Source organism: Theropithecus gelada, chromosome 14 (assembly GCF_003255815.1).
Source record: "Theropithecus gelada isolate Dixy chromosome 14, Tgel_1.0, whole genome shotgun sequence".
Taxonomy (NCBI): domain Eukaryota; kingdom Metazoa; phylum Chordata; class Mammalia; order Primates; family Cercopithecidae; genus Theropithecus; species Theropithecus gelada.
In genome coordinates this window covers 100583757-100610551 of record NC_037682.1, presented here as the reverse complement: position 1 = coordinate 100610551, position 26795 = coordinate 100583757, and the positions used below count along the sequence as shown (strand labels likewise).

The 26795-nt window shown below is 38.6% G+C and overlaps 1 protein-coding gene across 1 annotated transcript in view; it reads right to left on the bottom strand.

The window, feature by feature from the left end:
• DDX10 (DEAD-box helicase 10) overlaps positions 1-26795 on the bottom strand; it is a 277131-nt gene that overhangs the window by 11277 nt on the left and 239059 nt on the right. The window contains exon 17 of the mRNA XM_025358098.1: positions 11988-12124. Coding sequence (XP_025213883.1) covers positions 11988-12124 — 137 coding nt within the window. The remainder of the gene's footprint in view (positions 1-11987; positions 12125-26795) is intronic.

The following is a 26795-nucleotide window of genomic DNA, read 5'->3' as shown; positions in this document are numbered from 1 at the left end:
AAAAGATATAGCGGAACCTTAAAAATATATTGCTAAGTGAAAGAAGCCAATCTGAAAAGGCTGCATATACGATTCTACCCATATGGCATTTCAGAAAAGGCAAAACTGTGAATACAATAAAAAGACCAGTGGTTGCAAGGGATTCGGAAAGAGAAGGATAAACAGGTGGAGCACAAGGGATTTTGAGGGCAATGAGCTATTCTGTGTGATACTATAATGATGAACACATGACATTATACATTTGTCAAAACCCATAAAATATACAACACCAAAAGTGAACTCTAATTTGAACTATAGACATTAGTTAATAATAATGTATCACTATTAGTTCATCCATTGTAACAAATACACCACACTAATGCAAGATGTTACTAATTGGGGAAACTGCAGAGGTAGTGAGGGGAAATATGAAAACTATATTTTTTATTCCATGTTTACTGTAAAAACTAAAACAGCTAGGAAGAAAGTCAAGAAAAAAAAGTATAGTTTAAAATAGGTAGTATACCCCCCAATACATTATAATATGCTTAATTAAATTAAGCATAAAAACACATCAGAGTTTTCTCTTTTTATCCCCAAAGAATTACATGTCCCTTAATACATCACCTGAGTTACCTTTCCCATCCTCATTTAGAGTACTCAGACCATCTCAATTTCACTTTTCTGTTCTTATGAGAATTTCAATGTTGGCTCACTCCTTTCTAATGAGTTGCCACTGTATGGACTAGAATAGCAACTGTTTCTTATACTCATCACCTTCCATGAAGTCAGTACCACAATCAGGATAGACACATGGGTAGAAAGATGATGAGGTGAAAAGCAGCCAAGGAATCTCCTAACAGGAATACACAGAATTGTACAGTCATGATGATGCTATTAGGGTAAATATTTAAATAATAATTGTCTACGCAAACCATGATTAGAACACTAGGATAAATATGAATCATTCCTTCTTCCCAGAGGTAGCTTTCAATAATTCGTCAGGTCTCGCCTCAGAGAGGGTTCTTCTTAACCATCTTGGCTAAAGCGAACTCTCCCAATTCCTCCCTCACCGGTTATTGTTTTCAAGGCCCTGTCACCACCTCTTTTTTTTTTTTTTTTTTTTTTTGAGACTGAGTCTGGCTCTGTCGCCCGGGCTGGAGCGCAGTGGCCGGATCTCAGCTCACTGCAAGCTCCACCCCCCGGGTTTACGCCATTCTCCTGCCTCAGCCTCCCGAGTAGCTGGGACTACAGGCGCCCGCCGCCTCACCCGGCTAGTTTTTTGTATTTTTTAGTAGAGACGGGGTTTCACCGTGTTCGCCAGGATGGTCTCGATCTCCTGACCTCGTGATCCGCCCGTCTCGGCCTCCCAAAGTGCTGGGATTACAGGCTTGAGCCACCGCGCCCGGCCGACCACCTCTTATCTGGTTTTTGCTTACTTCCTTATGGTCCACCTCTCCTGCTGGAGTGTACGCTCTATGAGGGGCTGGGGTCCAGTACGTCTTCTTTATTGCTCTCTGCCAGTCACATGGTAAACTAGCAGTTTATCAAATGCCTAAATCATGGGACTGTCGAAGGAGAACAGACAGGTAAGGACAGTCCTACACTCCAATTTGGTAACATGGACTCTCTATCCACATTTTGAATAGGCTATGTTACATGACATTATTGTCACTACATCATTAATTTCAACCAGGCTGTAGGATATTTTTGCAAACTGTTTTGAATATAGGGCCTAGTGCTATCTGGGGACTTAATAAACGACTTCAAAGAGGAAGACAGTGAAAAGTAGATACCCTAGAGGGCATTAAGTTTTATTCCTATCAATGTATATACTCATGTACTAACTCCTACCAGTTTCGCTTTTAGTAATTAAAATAATTACTACATATTAATGACCCTATTCAATGTCATACTTCACTTTCTTTTTACCCTTGTTAGGTCTTTACAGTAACTTTGCAAGGTAAAAATTATCTTCCTTTGACTGATGACAAAAGCTGGGTCACACAGGTCAAGTAACTTGTCAAAGGTCCACAACTTGTGAAAGAAAGATTCAAACTCAGGTCTCTCTGATCCCCAAACCTGCAGTTTTCCCCACAAAGCCAAGTAGCCTGCCTTTGTTCTAACAGTCTTAATTTCATAAAACTACTTTCCCTGTCGCAAAGTTGATAATAATACTGCATGTAGATCAATATTCTAAAACTACAAGCAGTGGTGCATGTGGGCAAGGCATTCAGTCTCTCGGTTCACAGAACCTCACGTAATTCATATCTCACACCTGCTAGAGCAACTATTTTTGTAAAACGGATGCTTCTGAGAACACCCTGCCAGGATCAGGCAGAGTTTAAATTCCTATGTATTGACAGAGAAAGGCATAAGGAGAGAGACTGACTCACTGATATATTATTCCAAGTAGCGGGAACTCCTAGGGCTTGTTCCACTTGAATTTTAAATTCCCTTTCTGCCTCTTAGGACACTTTAGCTAATAAACTTACAAGTGTGGGAAAGAGTGGGGCAAATGACATATTATCACAAGAAGAGGAAGGTAATCATTGGTACCTGCCATGAATAGGAAGACCACTCACTGGTAAACAGCATACTTTAAATAAATGATGTGTGAATTAAATCCAAAGAAAACAAGTCAGAATGTCCTTTGTAACCCAGAAACCACACTTCCTGGGCTGCGAGGACACAGTAATCAGAACCACTACACCAAACTTCAAGAATGTTCCCGCCAGGTGCGGGGCTCACACCTGTAATCCCAGCACTTTGGGAGGCCAAGGCAGGCAGATTGCCTGAGGTCAAGAGTTCAATACCGGCCTGGCTAGCATGGTGAAACCCTTTCTCTACTAAAGATACAAAAAAATTAGACAGGCTTGGTGGTGTGCACCTGTAGTCCCAGCTATCGGGAGGCTGAGGCAGGAGAATTGCTTCAACCCAGGAGACGGAGGTTGCAGTGAGCTGAGACCGCGCCACTGCACTCCAGCCTGGGCGACAGAGTGAGACTCCCATCAGAAAAAAAAAAAAAAAGTTCCAAGTGCTGTCCGACAGGCTATGGCCAAGGCAACATAGAAGAAAAACATCTTCTGGGAAAATCTGTCAACTTCTCTCCTACTGGATGCAATGCCTTATAGAAACCCAACATAGCGGAGTGAGCACTAAACTTCCAAGGATGCTGGGGCAGACAGTTCCAATAATTAAGTTATAAAACGGCAACTGAAATTATGGGGTATTCTGTAAACCTGACTGGAAAAGAGACTGTGCAGCCAGAAAGTGGCATAAGACTCATTTTAGAGCTCATAACTTCTGTGGCAACTACATTTCTTTATGTACAATTAGGGGTGCGCAAGTTCGTATGTGTTAAATTACAGAATAGGGGATTGACATCACTGTACAGCCTATTCAAAAATTTCACAAAAGCAAAGACAAGGGGCTGTTAGAAGAAAGCACACTCCTTTTATTAGACAGTCTGAGCAGCTTTTCAACTTCTTGCTTTTTCTTCTCTTTCTTTTGGAATGCAAACTTTATCAGGTGAAACCACAGACCGATACAGCTGCAAGGAAGCTGAGGGTGGGTGTCCAGAGGTGGAGAACAGTGAACATGCCCTTACACAGAAACCCTGGGATGTCCTTTTACAACATGCAGCTAAACTGGCTGTGGAAAGCTACTGGGAGAACCAAGAGTTTAGTGCCCGAGAGCCCAGTTTTGGACATTTAATTGTATAAAACTCTCCTTCTTGCATTCATATCCATAAATGTAGCTTGGATTTTTTTCCTAAATAATTTAAACCTAATAAATGAGCTTGTGATCATTTGAAACATACTCAGAAACCTTTATACCTATCCTAAAGTATTGGCACTTTGGTATTCAAAAATGTTGTGCCAGAGACTTTTCTCCTTACCATAAATTTTAATTTATGAGTCCATGCAACGGTCCTAATGAAGATTAATTATTGCAGTACATTCCATAAAATGTGCTCAGCTTTCTCCTGTCAGCAAAGGCTACCACATGTAGAATTGGTAGTGAAAATGTATCACATCCTTAATGTCTCTTTTCTAGCTGCTCAGTACTAAAAACAAATTTGTAAAAACAATTTCATCTAAGAAAAGATTGATGGGCTCAGACTTCATTATAAACATAACTGCAAAAGGAGAGGAAAAAACTGGTCCTCTTGGATCAGAATTCTAATACTCAGAAAAGGCTGGGGGCGGTGAGGAAGAACGAGAAGGCAGAAGACTGCACATCACACCACTACTTCACATATGTGTTTCCATCTGTAAAATATCTACGACGCCATTTAGGATCGGCAAAAAGTTTCTGGCCCCACTCTATTTTTCTGGTCATAAATCCATCAGTTAACTGCACAGGAGTATCTATGCTACATGCACGCCCACGCCATCATTTCGCATGCAATCTCAAGATTTCCCTAAAGCTCATCCAGAGTCCAGGTTAAGAATCCCTGCTCCACAGCAGTTTAGAAGGTACAATTATGTCTCTTCTCCCAGATTAAAAAAAAATTAAACATCATACAAGTTGAGTTTATGCTATGCATTTTTCTCATGGCTAATCCGCATGTAGAACATTTTGTGCTCCCCAGAAACACATCTCATCTGCTTCTCTCTCAATCTACTTTCCCTGATTAGTTTTCAATACCCAAGATCATCACCTACCCAAGCATGTCCCTAACGTTCCAGCTATCTGGCAAAATGAAGTTTTACAGTTTAGTCTCACTCTTCATCAGCCCTTCAAGTGACTTCAAAGGAGACAAAACCCAGTCTTCAACAAAGCTGCCCACTAAAACATTACTTATAATTACAAAATAAAATCAAATCACACAAGAACCCAAAACCTAAGCAACCTTTAAAAAATTTACTAACAATTTTAAAAAATTACTTACAATAACAAAAATTAAAACCCATTAAAATTACTTGTAATAACAAAATAAAACCAAACAAGAACCAAAAACCTAAGCATAGGTGAAATAAAATCAAACAAGAACCAAAAACCTAAGCATGGATACAATCTAAAAATTTTAAAAGGGAGGTGGGCAAGGAAATTATGGTGTAACCAAGGGATGGAAAGTTTGCAGTCATTAGGCACGAGTGCATTCTATGTGAATGCAATGTGAAATGACAAAAAGAAACATCCTAAGAAGTCACTCACAAACAGTGAAAACAAAGTTGCAGCGCCCCAGAGTTAGGGCACCTGCCAGAGAACCCTACTAGCAAGGGTGGTTCATCTTAGCCTCATGCCATCCTGAGCTATTCGTCCTTCTTAAGAGATCCTGGTGCTTCTGAAAAAACGACAGGCTCCCAACTGTCCTGAGTTATATAATGGTTGATTAAATGGTAGAGTAGAAAGCACAGGGCAAAAACAGTAACAGTAAAAGAGTAGCTTCTTAAACTCCCAATTTCTCACACTATGTCTTCCCCATCTTAACTCAGCCCTCATCCCAGAAAATAACATCCTCCTTGCCCAGTGTGTAGCAACCTTTCTCTAAAAGTCCGAAGACAAATATTGCCTTTCCCACCCCCACCCCAACAATCTGCCTCGGGAGTTTCTCCAAATAGTGTTCTTATTTTCAAATGTTTGACAAGTAAGAAATGATTAAGATTTTCTCTTGAAAGTTGCTCGGCATGTGAGAATGGGGCATATACTCCTGAAGTTGAAAAGAGTAAGAGGAAAGAATGGCAGGCACACAATAAATTCACTACATAATTAAGCTGAGCCAACTTCTTTCTACATCTGCTACACACAATGAGACTCAATCAAGTAGAGGTTCAAGTAATTGGAAACCGTAGTGAATAGTATTTTTTTAAACAATCATCTAGACTAAGAAAAAGCTCTTTTAGCTCCAGCCAAAAACAAGGAAATGAAAATGGCTTCTGAGAACTCTGTTTTTCAAGTGAAAAGCCTCCCACAAATTATGAAGCTGACTGTAAAATCTTAGAATAGGTACTGAGCAAAACTTATTCAAGAGATGTCACAGAACTCAATACTAGGAGAAACCACAGAGGTTAAAGTAGTTCATCTACTTCATGTAAGAGATCATTTTTAAAGACAGGCAAGTTCACTCAAAAGATAGACAAATGAATATGGAACAGATTTTCAGAAACAAAACAAAAACCCAAATAAAAGAACAAACATGCAGACCAAAAACCTTGATTAGTCTTTTGATTCAGAGGTGTGTAAAAATAGGCTAAAAGAACCACCTAATTATATTTAGACGTGGAATCGTTTACTCTGTACAGGAAAAGGTATCAATCCATATAGAAGTTATCATATCTAAATGACGACAATGGCCTCAGTACAAACTACAGATGTAATTGGTCTTATGCTACCTAGAATAATCTACCAAATACCCTACACCACGTAAGAATTCTTGATAAAGCCACCTGCCTTAAAGAACGTAGGCTGCAAAGCAAAGATTGATACAAGGTACCAAGAGTCTAGTCACCACCTTTTCTTTTTCCTTTTTTTGTTTGAAAAAGGTTAAGATTATAAATATTAAAACCTTAATTTGACTGGATAATGAATATCTGGAACATCTAGCTGTTTCTTTTTCATTGTATTTAATACTTTGCAAATTTTCACACCATTAACAATTCACACGAAGATGGCCAAAAACCAAACATGATAAATGCTACTAGATATACAAAAATTAATCTTATATGTTCCGAGTCAAGTCTCTCAGCCTGTGAAGCACAGCTGTGAAAAGCAATTTTATTGAAAGAAGAGTTTTAAATGGAATATGATTCAAGACACTCATCTCACTTTAGAGGCCACACTTTTTAGAAGTGCAATTTACCCTCCCCTCTGCTCAGTTAACACTTACACCTAAGTCTGATTCAGTGTAGACATCACTGCCTTCAGGAAGCTCTTTCTGATCCACCAGGCCTAGACTGGACCCATCACTTATGTGGTCTCCATGTTCATTCCCTACCTACTCCATTCCCTCCGCCTCCCCCAGTGCACAAACCACAAACTAATCCATCACACTGCTGTGTAATTGCTTACTTAGCTACCTGTAACCTCCATGGAACAAAAAGCTTTGTGAAAGCAGGAAAGACACTTTTCCTGTTTAATGTTTTATCCTCTGTATCCATGCCTGGCCCATGACAGGCACTAAAACATTTTTAGTTGAAAGAATGGATGGAAGAAATGTTATAATCCAGAGACTAACAGATCAAGTGGGTATTCTTAACTCTTAAGTAAAATATGATTTAAATAATGCAGAAGATTCTTACTCTATTCCTTGGCACCCCATATAGAAGCTTTTAAAAATATTTTCATTTTGAACGTGATGTAACTTTATTGCATGGACAATTTGAAATGAAAAATCATTCACAAGCCCAAAGGCAATTACAGTATCTGAGGTCTTCGTTCCTAAAAAGGTACAAAACTCTTGCAAAACTTACTGGAGGAAAGAACACAGGATTCTGTGCAGTTCCCAGCAGACCAATAAATTCAATGAATGTCACAAAGCCCACTGAAACAGACAGCTGGGTTTCCTACTAAGCTGTTTTGTCTACAACTACAACAACAACAACAACAAATCCTAACAACTATTAATTCTACCTGTGTTAACTCCACATTTTCGAAGAAAGAATGAGAGGTGAAAGCCAGAGTAAAACGCAGCCTAAACCAATGTGTCAGATGGATAAAGATGAGCAAAAAAGCCAGAGAACATCAAAGCAAGCTCTCACTTCTACACCTGTTGTCAAAAATAGCACATGAAAGCCTAGATCCTTAAATGGAGTTTGGACATCTGGCCCCAACTACTTCTGTACTACGGGTAGATTAGCTGCTCCCCTGTTTCACAGTTCTGTTTTTGAGGATAAATAAACTATTCATGGTAGCATTCTTAAAGCTCATCAAAAGAAACCCAAAGTCATATAATTTTCATTGTCCCTGAAACCATATTATAAGCAAGATCTCTTTTGGTAATGCTAACTAAACTGAGTTGAATCCACATCAGAACTCTTTCGAAATCTCAGTGCTGGAGATAACAATTCTGATAATCCTAGAGGGTCGAAGGTAGTTTAAATTCTATAGCAGCTATGCACTGAACTGAGAAACAAGGCAGAAGTACAAACTCTTTAAAATCCTGTCAGACCTCCCTGAGGGGGAACTATTGACCCCAGATTCTGTCATTCTCCACTAAATCTGGCTCCCCATTGCCTAGTTCCAACTGACAGTGTCTTTTCCACATGGAGCAACAAAAGTGTTACTCATGCTGAATAGTTATGCGTGTCAATAAAGTGAAGGAAAAAGAAACACCCATAGAAAACTTTCAAAGAAACTAGCTCATGCTACTTAATTTGGGACTAATATCTACTTTCTAATTGGTCTATCTAGTCCCCTAAGAGTGAACTCATCTCTGAAAATGCTAAGTGTATGGCCAGAGAATAACCTACTGAGAGATGTGATGATGTCTAAGAGGTCAGAGTACTAGTCATTGCCTTAATTACTGAGTAGAGGGTTAGAGACTGCATAGCAAGTAAAACCTGTGAACCTATCAGGAGGACCCACTAAAGCTGACATCACAAGATCTTAGCACATAGTCATACAGCTTATGAGAAGCAAAGAAAAAGAAGGTGTAGCCAAACTAGAAGAATACAGAAAAACTGTACTGGTGCTACCATGCAAATAGTAATAGCAACAGCAATTACTACTGTCAAAATTCTAGTATATACAATCTTCCAAATACATTTTCTTTATCCAAAACAATTTTGGTTTTAGTTTCCATACATCTTGATTCACTGCCATTGAGGTAAAGAAACCACAGAAAACGGAGAAAAATGGAAATTAAAGCATAAATAGAAATTACAGACATAGGTTACTACTTACAATTTATTCCAAATCCTGCCTGCTAGTACAGGAATGGCAAATAGGTTTTACCTTCTGTATCAGTTCCAATTGATTGATAGAGACTGTGCTGAGGACTGCTTAGGCCAAATGGAACTGAATAGAGAAACAGCCTACTCTGAATGAAGGACAGGGGAAATTAAGCACCAGTAATATGTATCTGCCATCTGGGGTCTAGTCCAGTTTCTCAACTGTGGGCAATTTTGCTTCCTCAGAGATACGTGACAATGTCTAAAGACATTTTTAGTTGTGCCAAATGGTATTGTTAGAGGCCAGGGATGATGCTAAACAGCCTATACCCTTCCCCAAACAAAAAATTATCTGAGCCGGAATATCAATAATGCTGAGGGTGGGAAACCATGGTTTAGTGAAGTCTATGTTATGGTTAGTCCATGGAACCAGGTCTTTAGTCAAATGACATTATCCTGAGCTACTTCTCTCAACACCAGGATGATTCTATACACCTAACTGAGATTCTAGAACTAGGGAATCAGTTTAATTAACAAAGATCACATTGGTCTGTCCCTAAATTTTATTGTGACCACAGACAAGTTATTTTAGCCCTTAAAGCCTTGGTTTTTTCATCTAAAAGGAGGCTATAAGATTAGACAATGTCTGTGTTCACAGGCCAAAACAAAAAACCTGCTAGGAAGCCCTTATATACACTACAGGAATAAAATCCCTCATCAGTAATCAAGCCCTTGCTGATATCCTCCTCTTCAACAAAAGACAATTTTTTGTCAGCTTAAAACAAGTTAACCAATCCCAGTCTCCACTAATGCAGACTTGTTAGCTGTGCCTGAAATTAAAACTGCTGTAATTTTCATATAATGCTTAAATACTTTCCATCTGAACCCTTGTCTTTAAGTTAAGATGCTTTGTCATCTCTCAAGGTACTCCTACCTTCTTGTTCATCACCAGTACACTATATGAACTCGGCTTCTTCCAACTCTCCATCTATGTTCTGTCATCTCTTGTATCATTCAACCTATTAATATTAGGACCAATGATATAGCCTCTTACAACTACATTTCTTTTTTAACCCTGTAAATCTCCTTCATCAATCAATTAATCAATTCAAATATGTCAAGGCATTCTCTGTGCCATGACATTAATATTAGGGGTGGGAAGTGAGGCTAGAGCAGTTAAGTGTTGGTACAAAAAAAATATGTAAAGACAATTTCTAGGTACAAAACATTTACAGCTAATTAACAGGATGAAATACATAAGCTACTAGAGAACAAGTTATATTAACTAGGTGGTAGCACGGAAATGTCACTATAAGGGCAAGAAATGACAGAAGAATGAAAATGAAATGCCTGCTGTACACAGATGAAAGATGACCCAGAAACTATCATTAAAAATGTTAGGGAAAAAACCCACATAAGTCAAATGCAGAAGGATTGCTGACATCCTACCAAAGGTTTCAAAGGTTGACTCTATCTTTTAAAGGTATATTAGACAGATATGCAAAATACGGCTGCAGAACTGTAAGAACCAATTAATGCTCCTTCCAGGGAATCAAGTTACATGGAAACACTTGGAAGATAATGACTAAAAGTCATGTATGTTACATTAAATCACATCTACCAAAATACAGACCCAATAAACCCTTCTAAAAGAGGTACATTTATATAAGAACCCAAGGGGCAGCAAACCTGACCCCACTGGGGTTCATCTAGGTCTCAAACACATACACCAAGGAACTCAGTGTGTACATTTACTCTTAGAGGTCAATTTTCAATGATTAGGAATATGCCCAGAACCTAAATTATTTAATCCTTATGGCACAAACATTTATATATTTTTGTAAATTCTAATCAAATTCTTTTCATCTGTGGTGCCTCTTGTGGTAGTAAAGCAAACATGTCTACTACCTAGAGCCTACACATGCTGTATAAAGTTAATATGTTCAACCACCTAGTTGTCCAACAGCAAATGGAAGTTTCTGGCATCACCTCAGAAGACTGCATTTGGATAAGTGAATTTTCTCTATTAAAAAATAATTCATGTTTAAATATGCATGAGACTCAAATGAAGAGTAACTCTGTCTCCCCACAGCATTTTCACCTAAGAAAATCTTTAAGACTTTTTCATAATGTTCTTGTTTAAAACAAATTATAACTCCCTATGGCCTATTTCTCCAACTCCAAACTCCCTGTGCTAGCACTTCAAGGGTTCCTCAAGCTTCCTCTTTTCTTCCATCATATTAATTCTATCTGTTGTCATTAGTACCTCCCTTCCGTAAAGAAGCTCATTGGTTTAGATCGAGCATGAGGTTTAACATTCTCAACTTTTAAATCAATAGACTTTTAACGTAATCTAATACATAGTACTCTGAAAACAAATGCTAAGCAAGTCATACTATTATTCAATTCTTCACATTTCATTTGTTTCTGGCAATGGTAGCAAATAAATAATCCATAGATTTTAAAGTGAAGGAATTTGTCAAAGGTTGTTTCTGTACAGGTTTTCCATTACTTTATTTATTAAAAACCATTTTTTTTTTTTGTAGATTCAGGGTCTCACTTTGTTGATTAGGCTGGTCTCAAACTCCTGGCTACAAGCAATCCTCCCACATCAGCCTCCCAAAGTGTTGGGATTACAGGCATAAGCCACGGTGCCCAGCCCCTCCAGTATTTTATTTGTTATTTAATTCCATATAAAAGAATATGGAAGAATGATATCCCCTTCTTAAAATTCAAGGACAATTTTTAGCAGTATCTTTAATAGCGTTCTTTGACAATGAAAAAAAATAAAACCCTAACGCTGTTTGCAGAGAACATATCTTAGTGCATCAAATACTTAGGCATAAAGGACTCAGAGAAAGATAAGGAAAAAAAAAAAAGGAAAAACACAACTCATGTATCACACATATCCATTAATAAGGATTATAAAAATGATCAACAAGGCACTAACATGATCAGAAAAGCGTATTTCTAGAACAATCTGCAACAAAATGAGTAAAAAAATAGCAGCAGGATTTCCAGGAATATAAGTAAAGGTATATTTAAAAAAAAAGAAAAAAGAAAAAAAGCAACAAACATCTCGGAGTAGAACTCTTAGTAACGTCTTTTGGATTCATTAGAAGACTCATGTGAGTATTGAGGATGCATTTCATACCAATGGTAAAAACATACCTAATTTTATTTTCCATATCTTCACTATCTGAATCTTCAGAGCTTCTGTACTTATCTGGATCTGGGAGCGTGCTTGGATCAAATCCATCATCATCATCATCACTCCAATCCAGAAAGGCTTCCTCTTCATCTTTGGCCTAAAAAATAATAATAACGGAAATTGTAGTTGAAGAAGTCAGTTGATAAATAATCAGGTTTTATTTCCAGACCCAAATGGATACCCCTCTAATTGACATCCTCAGATTAGAAGTTTTCTATTCTGGTGAAGGCAAGTGACTTTCAGAACCACAACCATTTGCAAAGAGAATGAAAATCCTTATCATTTCAAAAATAAAATAAAATAAGATTCAGAAAGCAAATCACTACTCAGTTCTTTAAATACAATACAGGAGAAAATTGTCTATTTTATTATTTCCATGTAATTCAACTCAATTATCAAAGAAATAAAAGCCAAGTGCTGTGGCGTGCTCCTGTCATCCCAGCTACTCAGGAGGATGAGGCAAGGGGCTTGCTTGAGCCCAGGAGTTTGAGGCGGCAGTACACAATGATCACACCTGTGAATAGTCACTGCACACAAGCCTGGGCAACATCTCTAAAATAAAATAAAAATAAACATAAAGAAACAGCATATAAAGTTGTTTTAGTGCTCCTGTCCACACATCTAAGTTTCAAAACTACCAAAAATATTAGGTGAAAATATAAAAGACCAGAAGCAAGAGTACAGTAACATTTGTCTGATTTTACGACCACAAAAGTATAAGTCTTAAAAAACTATCAGATCTATTAACTGGGCAGGGTAGCATGTGTCTGTAGTCCTAGCTACTCCAGGGGCTGAGGCGGGAAGATCTCATGTGCCAGATGGCTGAGGCTAGAGTGAGCCATGATTGCACCACCGCACGCCAGCTTGGGTGATGAGCGAGATCTCATCTCTTAAAAACAAAACAACAACAATCATCAGATGTGTACAAGTGTATTTATAGTGATGGGTCTTCTAAATTCAAATGCAAGTGCAAAGTCACTAAGAACAATGGGAAAAGGGGAGGAACACCAAGAAATGGGAAAAGCAATAGTGCATGGGAGGGAATGTATGGAAGTTGAGATCTTTTCAGTTTCATGCAAGCAGGTAGGTAAGGGGGCCTTTTTTGTTTTTAATTTTTGGTGGTTATTTTTGTCAAAAAACAAAATAATGCAAAATTAAATGTATTATACATTTATGTTATGAACATCACATAACAAATTTATTTCTGGTAGACTGGTTTTGTCAACTATTAGATAAACCAAAACTAGCAGTGGCACATGCATTTAACAGAAAATTTTAAGTAGGACTAAAAAAATTTCAGGGTTTCGTTCAGTTACCATCTTTACAATACTTCTTCATACCAAATGATACAAACTTCAATGATTCTTTGATTCCTTTGATTTCCAATGATTAATGCTCGTTCCCAGAAATTGAATAACAATTCAGAATAGCATAATAATACTAATTCAAAGTAATAAAAATTTACTTTCAAATGGACACAATGCTATTTTGGATTTTGTTTAATGTGTCTCTTGTAATTGACAACATCTAGGCCTTGCTATTTCCTGACCTACAAAATGATTGCAATGTTGATGCTATACCGTATTGTCTGCGCTGCATTACAGTCAATTCATGACAATGACCAATAAAATGTATAATACCTATATTATGGAAAGCATGATGTGACTAATACCTTTAATTTATTAACAAACAAACAAAACCACTATCATTTACAACACAAGTCACTAAGTTAAAAATATCACCATAATGAAAACATTCTGAAGTACAATGTCTTTTTAGCAAAGCCTAAAAGTATGTACTTTCTAGCCATATACGGTAAGTAAATGGACATTCTTAGCTGCTCTGTCTCTTTGATTTCATGAATCATTTAAGAGATAATTTACAAAAATGGGATTGTGAAAGGTAAACAGGGACGGCAAAGTCACTAAGCAAGAGGGAAGTCAAGCTAGGGACTGTGTCAGGCAAACCTGTCTCCCATTTTATTCCTAAATAAGATAGCTACAAAAGCTACATACCTCCCTTGCCATTTGCCCACAAGGATATTCCTTGTGAACAAAGGACAGACAGAACTCAAAGTCATCCCTCTGCTCATGTGAGACAAATGCTTCTCTGATTGCTTCCTCTGCCCTATTGTTTCACTGAGCCAGACTAAGGCGTGAATGATTCCTCTATCTCCGCCTCACATGCGATTTGTGTATTTAGTAAGAGGCTAACCAGAGACTCAAAAGAATGCAACTGTTTATCTCTTAGCTACCTATGACCTGGAAGTTCCTTCCCTGCTTCGAGTTGACCTGCCTTTCTGGACTGAACCGACGTACATCTTACAGATACTAATTGATGTCTCACGTCTCCCTAAAATGTACAAGCTGTGCCTCTACTACCTTGGCCGCATGTCCTCAGGACCTCCTGAGGCTGTGTCATGGGTGTGTCCTTTAATCTTGGCAAAATAAACTTTCTAAATTGGTTAAGATTTGTCTCAGATATTTTGGACTGACAGAACCATCCTCGTTTTTACCTCCTTTTGACTTTTCATGAGTCAGACAAATATTCTCTGACATATCTATTACCTCACAACTGTCCAAAAGAGTGGGACAACTCGAAGCAGGAAGGGGGGTTTCAGGTCATAGGTAGATAAGAGACAAACGATTGCATTCTTTTGAGTCTCTGATTAGCCTTTTACTACATACACAATTTACATGTGAGGTGGAGGTAGAGGAAAAGTCGCTTGTGCCTTAGTCTGGCTCAGTGAAACAACAGGGCAGAGGAAACACTCAGAGAAGCATTTGTCTCACATGAGCAGAGGGATGACTCTGAGTTCTGTCTGTCCTTTGTCCACAGGAATATCCTGTGGGCAAATTGTGAGGAGGGTATGTAGCTTTTTTAACTTTGTAGCTATCTAATATAGGAATCAAAGAGAAGACAAGTTTGCCTGACACAGTTCCCAGTCATGTCAGTGTGTTAGGACACCATGGCTGGAAACTCACTGCTGTAAGTAAGGGAAAACCATTTAAGTATTTTAGCAGGAAACTAAATTAGTACCTTAGAAATGCAGCAATAGAAAGGGTGGTTGGAAGGTATAACATTTGAAGGAAGGATATAAGTTTTAAAACTGTAATAATTAACGAAGGAAGTAGCAGTGGAGATGAAGGTGGAGGATCGGTATGAGATATTAATGAAGGAGAATCACCTAGACTCTGTGGATTACAGGGGTATTACAATGGACAATGTTTGCACCTCTCTTCATTCATATGTCCATACCCTAATCCCAATGCGATGGTCATGAGGGTGCAGCCCTCATGCATGGAATTAGCACCCTCAAAAGAAGGAACTAGAGCGCTAGCTAACTCCCCTTCCACCCATGGGAGGACACAGTGAGAAGCCATCTACAAATCAGTAAACAGGCCCTCATGAGATACTAAATCTACTGGCACCTTGATACTGAACTTTCCAGCCTCTAGAACTCTGAGCAATGTGTGTTGCTTAAATTACTAGTCTATGGAATTTGCTACAGCAGTCCAAAGTGACTGAGACAGGTACATAATATATTTAAGAGAATTAGTATATACAGAAGCATAGTCGTACACATCAGACCTCTGTTAAATACAGAAACAAAGAAGACAGCAGTTTAATAAACACTGAGAGGATACCTTACAAAACATGCTATGGTCTGAAGTTTGTGTCCCCCGCAAAAATTCATGTGTTGAAACCTAACCCCCAAGGCAATAGTATTAACAGGCAAAGCTTTTTGGGAGGCCGGGACAGGTGGATTGCTTGAGCTCAGAAGTTCTAGACCAGCCTGGACAACATGGTGAAACCCCATCTCTACAAAAAAATTAGCCAGGCATGGTGGCACGCTCCTATAGTTACCTGCTACTTGGGAGGCTGAGATGGGAGAACAGCTTGAGCCCAAGAGGCAAAGGCTGCAGTGAGCCAACATAACGCCACTGCACTCCAGTGGGTGATAGGATGACAGAGCTAGCTAGCCCTGTCTCAGGAGGAAAAAAAAAAAAAAAAGTTGGAGGGCGGGGGAGCTTAGGTCCTAACAGTAGAGCCTATCTGAATGGGATTAGTGCCCTTATAAGAGGTCTGAGGAACCTTGCTCAGTCCCGCTATGAAGCAGAGAACAAGCCCTTACCAGACCCTGAATCTGTTGGCACCTTGATCTTTGACTTCCCACCTTCTAGAACTGTGAGCAGCTAATTTCTGTTGTTTATAAATTACCCCCAATCTAAGGTATTTTGTTATAACTGCACAAACGGATTAAGAGGGAGATGTCTTCATTCAACAAATCTTTATTAAGCACCTATTACCTATAGCAGACACACTTTTAGGTTCTGGAGATGCTGTAGTGAAGAAAATAATGTCCCTGACCTGATAACAAAATGAGCTGTTCTCGAACAGTTACCCACATAAGTATGAAAATGAAAGCCAGGTTCTGCTATTTCTGGGGAGCAGTCAATCAAGAGTGAATCAACTCCACAAGCCCTGCTAAATGTCTAACATTTGATACAGACAGAAAGCAGTTTTCACCTTATGGATCCCCTAACATGTGGCTGACTGATTATGCATTCTGGCTGTCAACATGCTTCTTTTTCTTCATATTTCCAGGTTGAAAGTTGCCACCACTACCCCCTCACCGACTAGTTCTCCCATCTTTCTCCACCCTTCCAGCCTGATCAAAACAAGAACCCCCTATCATCCTCAGACACAGACACACACAGACACACACACACTCCTCAAAGCCCTGGGCAGAGAGAGGGGGAGCATTTCACCCACATGAAGAGATCAGTGTCACCTCTATAACTGGCAGTTTCCGAAACACAGTTTAAGAACCCCTGAGGAAATTATTTCACCTAAAATAGGAATGACTTTTCTTAAAACAGTTAGTTGGAAAACTCATTTACAAGTAGGGCAGGTGAAAACGTCCCAAAACAGAAATGTTACCTGACTGGTTATTTTGGTTTTGGTTCTGATAATGGCAAGAAACACAAACAAGATGTGGCAGTCTCCTACAACAAACGTACAAAGTGCTTTAACATAGATTATCTTACTTGATCTTCAAAGCCTATGAAGTAGGTCAAAAAGATTTATTGTTCCCATTTTTGAAATTACAAAACTGTGCTTCAGATGACTAAATTACTTACTGAGGTCACACAAACCTGGACATACACAAGGAGTTTTCTCCTACATCACCCTGAATCTCAATTCTCATCATTAAAGCTTTGGATGTGCTTGCACAGTGTTTTTTTCAGTATCAAGCGTATTTTATAAGCTTTGTAAAACATGCAGGTGCAGCCGGGCGCGGTGGCTCAAGCCTGTAATCCCAGCACTTTGGGAGGCCGAGACGGGCGGATCACGAGGTCAGGAGATCGAGACCATCCTGGCTAACACGGTGAAACCCCGTCTCTACTAAAAATACAAAAAAACTAGCCGGGTGAGGTGGCGGGCGCCTGTAGTCCCAGCTACTCGGGAGGCTGAGGCAGGAGAATGGCATAAACCTGGGAGACAGAGCTTGCAGTGAGCTGAGATCCGGCCACTGTACTCCAGCCTGGGTGACAGAGCGAGACTCCGTCTCAAAAAAAACAAAAAACAAAAAACAAAAAACATGCAGGTGCTTCCTATGATACCTTACATGTGGTAATCTCCACTTTCCTTATCCTCGGCTCCCAAGCCTCCTTTTGGTTTTTGTTTTGCCTAGAATATTGCACCAGCTGCCTAATGGGTCTTCCTGCAAGTATTCTTTCCCCAATTCTGATCACTCCAATTCTGTGTTATAATTAGAATTTTGAAATAGATTTCAAATCTGACATGTGATAATATAAGACACTGGTTTACAACACATGTACTTTCAGGTCCTGGCACTAGTCAAGCCTCTTTCCACCTCCAGTCTTCGTGCATGCTACTTCTCTCCTGGAACACCCTCTGCTGCTTCTTGCCTGTTGTGGTGCCTTCTAACATCAAATGCATGGTGCCTCTTCACACCAATCCAACAGGTACCAACAGGTGCCCAAAAATACAATGCAATTCTGTCAGTAACCATGCAGTGTCTTAACACAGATCCCACAGGTCAAGGGTTCAGTCACACAAGACTGTCCACACTTCAGACAACAGTGGCCAGTAGACTACAAATTCAGGGGCTCCTACAGGCCCATCTCAGGTTCCACGATTCTCTACAACTTTTCACAGAACTCAGGAAAGTGTTTTACTTAATGATTGCTCATTTATTATGAAGGCCTAAACTCAGAAACAGCCAGAGGAAGAGGCACAGGACAAGGGAAGGGGTAGGAATGAGGCACAGGACAAGGGAAGGGGTGGGAGTGAGACACAGAACTTCCATGCCCTTCCTGGGTGGGCCACAGTCCCAGCACATGAATGTGTCTGCCCATGCAGAAGCTCTCTGAACTCACTGTTCAAGGGCTTTTATAATTCAATCTCCAGCCACCCTTCCCTTCCGGGGAGGATGGGGGAATAGGGCTAAAAGCCCCAACCTCTAATCAACTGTTTGGTCTCTCTGGTAACCAGCCTGTACCCTGAAGCTATCTAGAGACACCACCCTAAGCCACCTCATTAGTATAAACGCCAAGTGCTGAAAGGACTTCTTAAGAATAACCAGAGACACTCCTGTCACTCAGGAAATCCCAGGGGCTTAAGGGTGTTCTATGCTAGGAACCAGGGACAAAGACCAAACATGCTTCTTTATACTATACCTGATAACACAAGTCATCAAGTATTTCTAAGCATCGCTTCTTCAGTAAAACTTGTAAAAAGCATCTGTTTCATAGGACAACTGTGCAGGTGAAATGAAACAACATAGGTAAAGCACTTAAGAGTACCTGGCACACAGTAAGACCCTAAAATATGCTACATAATAACACACTTTTCATTTCCATTCCCCCAGAACTCAGCAAAGTACGTAGTAATATCTGTCGTCTGACGCCAAATATAAATGGGACATAGGAGTAAAAACATATTTAATGTATTAGAGACCCACTGCCTGATTTTTTAAACAAATTTCCTGATTAATCTGTTGCCCTAGTCATGCTAGGCTGTCAGTGATTATCAGTGAGAAAATGTATTAAAAGCCTAAATACAGAGAATTATCTTTATTACATTCCTACATGCCATACAGCATTTATAAAAACAAAATAACCTTTAAGAAATGAATTTAAATTTTAGTTATTTAATTCCATCTAGGACTTAAAGTCTTCCCATATTGTATGAATTAAAAGCAAAATGTCAACTTTGAAATTTCACAGAGAGGAAAAATTCCAAAATTTATTATAAACTATTTTTTATTCCAACGAGGAATGTAAAGATTAAAAAGAAAATTTTAGAGAAAAGTGAGGCAATCAAAACACACTTTGTTCCACTAAAAAAACTTCAAAACAACTTTCTAAGAATGCATTAACTCTTCACAGTTTTTAAATTTAAGATAAAAAATGATTGCTAGGGATAAATGACCATCCTCAGTAGTTAAAGAGAGACTGATTTTGAGACTTCCCCAAGCTATAAATCCTAGGCACTAAATTATTTACAGAAGAAATTAAAAATTTTTCTGAATTATGAACACAAAAAGGTTAGTGATGTTATTAAATGCATCATTGAAAGTGAGTATGTATTTACTAAGGCAGATGTGCAGAATAGGAAACATAAGAGCAACTGACAGTGCTGAGAAATTATGGTTCCCACACCATAATGTTAAATTTTAACACCCTGGCCCCATTACCTTTTAATAATAATGTTGTAACACTAACAAAAATATTTCACAATAATTTCAGTTTATCTGCCTCCTAGAAATTTACTCTACAATGGTGATTTGGGTTACAGCATAATACTGATTTACATACTTCATCTTTGGTATATGACCAAATGTGTATGTATTGGGTGCACCTCTAATATATACTGGCTTAATTGTACTTTAAAACCCCAACCTTGATCCCCTACAATTATGGGGATCTTGCTCAGAAACATCTCTGCCCTTCCTAACAGCCAGCATTAATGTATACAATTGACACAGCAAATGAGAGGAAGGCAACACATTTCAGATCTGGCCGCCTAACCATATAGAAATCTGAGGGGATGAGAGGCAATGGGAATTCGAGACTAGCCTGGCCAACATGGTGAAACCCTGTCTCTACTAAAAATACAAAAATTAGCCGGGCATGGTAGTGGACACCTGTAATCCCACCTATTCGGGAGACTGAGGCAGGAGAATCACTTGATCCTGAGAGGTGGAGGTTGCAGTGAGCTGAGATCGCGCCACTGTACTCCAACCTGGAGGACAGAGCGAGACATCGTCTCAAAAAAGGAAAAACAGGAAAAAAAAAAAAAAAAAAAAGAGGCAATGGAGGATGCTGGGGAATGATAAAAGCCATATTGAGGAACAAGCAGGTAAATTCAGATAAATGCCACCTCAGTACAGAATTGGTCCCTTCAATAAAGTAGCACTTACACAATTTCCTCTCAACACTTTTATTTTTTTTCTCATCATTCTAAAACAATGGGAATATCTGACTGAAGGACTATGAGGAAGTGATATAAATAATGCATGCAGTGAATAAAGTTAAGAATGGCAGGCAAAGGGCTGGCACATGAATATGCAAAGCCCTAAAGAGCATATTCCAAAATTGGACGGCTCTTCGGAACTTGGAATATTCATTTAACAACTGTTTACTGCACACTTCCTGGGTGCTGAGCATTGGTATAAAAGAAGAATGTAATCTGAGACACAGCACGCCAGTAAAGGACTCTGATTCAGCATTTTAACCTTAAGACTTTTAGCAAAATGAGATTTTTTTCTAAGGCTGCTTTGCACAAAATTCATTCTTCTTCCTAAATTGCTTACTCACTTGCTTTCTTAATATACGAATATTCTACTGAGCCCAACAGGATACTGATGATGCTACAATTTCATAATGCCCTATTAAATAATGGTGCATCTTATTGATCATCTTTATTTCTTGTCTTTTCTGAGAAATGTTACACTAAATAAGATATTAAGTAAAAGAAAAATTGCAAGTCCAGTTCACTATTTTTCTTACAATAATAAACACTATAATAGGAGATGAGTCACAAGACACTAATTTGACTTCGGCTCCACTAATGGCTAGTTGTGTGTCCTTAGGCCATTAACTCAGGAAGCTTCTGCTTCCTCATCAGTTTAATCTGAACACTGACATCTACCATTCACGGTTGTTAAGAGCACTGGAAGAGAAATGCATGTGATGATGCCTATACTAACATTTACCATCAACCCACGTGTGCACACTGGGAAAAGACTTTCCAGCAGTTTGGCAGTCATATCCTTAAGGACCCTCCTGCTTTCTCTAAATTCTAAACATAAGCAGAAATGTGAAATATTTACATCATCTAAGGAAGCAGTGTATCATACTAGAAAAACATACAATACTATACACAAAAGAATATAATTGAAACTAAATAAATGATTAAGGCTCAAAGGAGTATCAATGTTAGAATGAACTACAGTTTTTTTGTTGTTGTTGTTGTTGTTTTGAGATGGAGTCTAGTCTCATTCTGTTGCCCAGGCTGGAGTGCAGTGGCAAGATTTCGGCTCACTGCAAGCTCCGCCTCCTGGGTTCACACCATTCTCCTGCATCAGCCTCCTGAGTAGCTGGGACTACAGGCACCTGCCATGATGCTGGGCTAATTTTTTTTTTTTGTATTTTTGGTAGAGACGGGGTTTCACTGTGTTAGCCAGGATGGTCTCGATCTCCTGACCTCGTGATCCGCCCGCCTCAGCCTCCCAAAGTGCTGGGATTACAGGCATGAGCCACTGCGTCCGGCCCAGAATGAACTACAGTTCTTGAGGAAGATAAATAAAAGTAATACATGCTAAACCAGGTATTAATAGTAAATAGTTTGATGACTAAAATATTACTCAATTAAAAAAAAGGAATATATACAAAACCATGGATGATATGATTTGGATCTGTGTCCCCACTCAAATCTCATGTTGAATTGTAATCCCTGATGCTGGAGGTGGAGCCTGTGGGAGGTAATTGGATATCACAGGGTAGATTTCTCATGAATGGTTTAGTACCATCCCCTTGGTTCTGTCTTTGCAGTATCTCGTGGTTTAGAAGTTATGTGTCACTCCACCCCCCTTCTCTTACTTCTGCTCCATGCCTTCTGCCATGAGTGGAAGCTTCTTGAGACCTCCCCAGAAGCAGATACCTCTATGCTTCCTGTATAGCCTGCAGAACCATGGGACAATTACCCAGTCTCAGGTAATTCTTTATAGTAATGCAAGAACAGCCTAATATAGTGGATGAATCTCAAATGCACCTTGCTAAACCCAAAAAAGCCAGACCCCAAAGGCTACATATTAGATGACTCAATTGATAAGAAATTCCAGAAAAGGCACACTTATTGGTACAGAAAACAGATCAGTAGGAGGCAGCAAGAGGGCATTCTTGAGGTGATGAAACTACGTCGCATCTTTGATTATGATGGATACATCACTATGCATTTGTCAAAACCCATAGAAGTGAACCACAGTGAATTGTACTGCATGGAAATTTAAAAAAAAAAAAGGACTCCCCCACAGAATAATATTTTAATGACACTTAAGTGTTCACAGTGGGTTACAATATAAAGAATGTACTATAAAAAACATATATAGAGGAAACTTCAGGTGGTGGGACTGGGTCACAGGATTTCCCCCCGCCTCCTTTTAAACAATCTAATAGTACCTTACAATAAATAACATTTTTGAAATTAAAGAGATGAAATTGTTTTAAAACTCCTAAAGATCTTGGTATAGAATATATTGTAACAGGTTCAGGAGAGCTTTAGATTAGGAGTTCTTCACCTGGGGTTCCTGGAAGCCACAAAACCACTGAAACAATATGAAAAATATATAGTAAATATACATAACACATTTTGTGGGGAGAGTAGAGCCATAACTTTCAGAGTTCATGGGCAGCCCGCAACTCCCAGTTACTACTGCCCGGGGCTGAACTGATAATAACAACATAGGTCTCAAATTAGACTATCCTGAACTTTAAAGGTCATTCATCACTGAAAGCCTTGAACATGTTTTAGGTTTCAGCTGCCTGGTGACACATGCCAATCTTAGGCTGCTCAGAAGCAGAAAAACAGAACAAAAGCATAAATGCTACATTTTTTAAAGGCAAGAGTTAATAACATTTCAATAATTCAGAAAATAGCCATGGAGTCAGTGGGCTCGTGTATCTCTCTGGCACATGGCTACATTTTCAATCTTTGGCCAAAACTGTTGTATCTCAGGGGAAAAGAAAAACCCTGACGGAGCTAGTTGAGATCTATTTTCAGATAAAAAAACAGAGGAGATGGATTTTCAGTCAAGTGCATGTTTGGTTTACTACATTCTTCATTGGTTGTTCCATCAATTTATCATCACTTCTCCAAGTTGGAACCTGGTCCATTTCTCTCAGTGAGCTATTGAAAAACTACTCTTTGCAGGTACTAAAACTGACTCATATTTGGTGAAAAATAAATAGCAATTTGAAATCAGAAATGAATTGAATGAATTCAGGTTTTGACAAATGCATATGAATGAATCCAGCAGAATGTAAAAATCCATTAACCATGCGCATTCAAAAAGGCAGAAACACTAAATAGTGGGGAAAACATTTCTACAAATTTAAAAATTACCAACTATGACACACCATCTTGCCAAAAAAGTGTCACCTTGATACCACTGAATGAAATGTCATGGATCATATGGTACATCTAGTTCTAGATCCTTGAGGAATCGCCATACTGTTTTCCATAATGGTTGAACTAGTTTACAATCCCACCAACAGTGTAAAAGTCTTCCTATTTCTCCACATCCTCTCCAGCACCTGTTGTTTGTGCAGCAGACCAACATGGCACAAGTATACATATGTAACAAACCTGCACGTTATGCACATGTACCCTACAACTTAAAGTATAATAATAATAAATTAATTAAAAAAAAAAAAAAAGAAGCTAAAAGAAAAAAAAAAAAAAAAAAAAAAGAAATGTCATGGAATGAACATTTCCAGCCAAAAACCATTGTTTTCCTTTAGCATTTTATAAAGAGGCCTCAGTCACTTCTGCTGAAACCACCCTGCTCTGACACCCTGCTCTAATAGCGTAGGGTCATTTCCAAATCATTGGTTTTAAATAAAATGTCCATTTATAAAAAGAAAAATCAGAGAAAAAATATTTTTTTCTCTCCCAATTTCCAATATTATAACACCAATGACTCAAGGAAAGTGAAATCAAACAAGGAACTTAATTAAAGAGTACTTTGCTTTGGAAAACAGGAAATCTTCAAAAAGTTAATCATAAAGTTATCATACAACACAGCAACTACAATCCTAGGTATATACCCAAGAGAACTTAATACATGTCCACAGAAAAACTTGCACATAAATGTTCATAGCAACAACATTTATAACAGTCAGAAAGTGGAAACAATATAAATATCTTATAAATGGTAACTGGATAAATAAAATGTGGACTACCCATATGATGGAATAAAATTGTCTCTTGGTATCTGTGGGGGATTGGTTCCAGGACCCTTTATAGTCATTCCTCAGTATCCATGGTTGGTTAGAATCAAACAAAATCCATGGGTGCTGAAGTCCCTGATATGAAATGGTATAGTATTTGCATATAACCTATGCATATCCTCCCATACACTTTAAATCATCTCTAGATTACTAATACCTAATATAATGTACTATAAGTGCTATGTAAACAGTTTTTTTTTTTTACATTTCAAAAAATTTAAATTATTTTTAATTGACAATTATGAGTATTTATAAGGTACAATGTGACATTTTGATATATGCATACACTATGAAATGATTAAATCAAGCTAATTAACATATCAATCACTTCACAGACTTTTTTTTTTTGGCCTATTGAATTTTTTTTTAATTTATTTTTTTTAAATTATACCTTAAGTTCTAGGGTACATGTGCATAACATGCAGGTTTGTTACATATGTATACTTGTGCCATGTTGCTGTGCTGCACCCATCAACTCGTCAGCACCCATCAACTCGTCATTTACATCAGGTATAACTCCCAATGCAATCCCTCCCCCCTCCCCCCTCCCCATGATAGGCCCCGGTGTGTGATGTCCCCCTTCCCGAGTCCAAGTGATCTCATTGTTCAGTTCCCACCTATGAGTGAGAACATGTGGTGTTTGGTTTTCTGTTCTTGTGATAGTTTGCTAAGAATGATGGTTTCCAGCTGCATCCATGTCCCTACAAAGGACACAAACTCATCCTTTTTTATGGCTGCATAGTATTCCATGGTGTATATGTGCCACATTTTCTTAATCCAGTCTGTCACTGATGGACATTTGGGTTGATTCCAAGTCTTTGCTATTGTGAATAGTGCTGCAATAAACATACGTGTGCATGTGTCTTTATAGCAGCATGATTTATAATCCTTTGGGTATATACCTAGTAATGGGATGGCTGGGTCATATGGTACATCTAGTTCTAGATCCTTGAGGAATCGCCATACTGTTTTCCATAATGGTTGAACTAGTTTACAATCCCACCAACAGTGTAAAAGTGTTCCTATTTCTCCACATCCTCTCCAGCACCTGTTGTTTCCTGACTTTTGAATGATCGCCATTCTAACTGGTGTGAGATGGTATCTCATTGTGGTTTTGATTTGCATTTCTCTGATGGCCAGTGATGATGAGCATTTTTTCATGTGTCTGTTGGCTGTATGAATGTCTTCTTTTGAGAAATGTCTGTTCATATCCTTTGCCCACTTTTTGATGGGGTTGTTTGTTTTTTTCTTGTAAATTTGTTTGAGTTCTTTGTAGGTTCTGGATATTAGCCCTTTGTCAGATGAGTAGATTGCAAAAATTTTCTCCCATTCTGTAGGTTGCCTGTTCACTCTGATGGTAGTTTCTTTTGCTGTGCAGAAGCTCTTTAGTTTAATGAGATCCCATTTGTCAATTTTGGCTTTTGCTGCCGTTGCTTTTGGTGTTTTAGACATGAAGTCTTTGCCCATGCCTATGTCCTGAATGGTACTACCTAGGTTTTCCTCTAGGGTTTTTATGGTATTAGGTCTAACATTTAAGTCTCTAATCCATCTTGAATTAATTTTCGTATAAGGAGTAAGGAAAGGATCCAGTTTCAGCTTTCTACTTATGGCTAGCCAATTTTCCCAGCACCATTTATTAAATAGGGAATCCTTTCCCCATTTCTTGTTTCTCTCAGGTTTGTCAAAGATCAGATGGCTGTAGATGTGTGGTATTATTTCTGAGGACTCTGTTCTGTTCCATTGGTCTATATCTCTGTTTTGGTACCAGTACCATGCTGTTTTGGTTACTGTGGCCTTGTAGTATAGTTTGAAGTCAGGTAGCGTGATGCCTCCAGCTTTGTTCTTTTGACTTAGGATTGTCTTGGAGATGTGGGTTCTTTTTTGGTTCCATATGAACTTTAAAGCAGTTTTTTCCAATTCTGTGAAGAAACTCATTGGTAGCTTGATGGGGATGGCATTGAATCTATAAATAACCTTGGGCAGTATGGCCATTTTCACGATATTGATTCTTCCTATCCATGAGCATGGTATGTTCTTCCATATTGTTTAGGAAATAATGACAAGAAAAAGTCTGTGCATGTTCAGTACAGATGCAATGTTTTTTCAACTATTTTTCATTCATGTTTGTTTGAATCCATGGATGAGGGACTCACAGATATGGAAAGCCAATTGTATTGTCAATGAAAGAAAGGAAGTCCTGGTATATGCTACAACATAGATGAACCT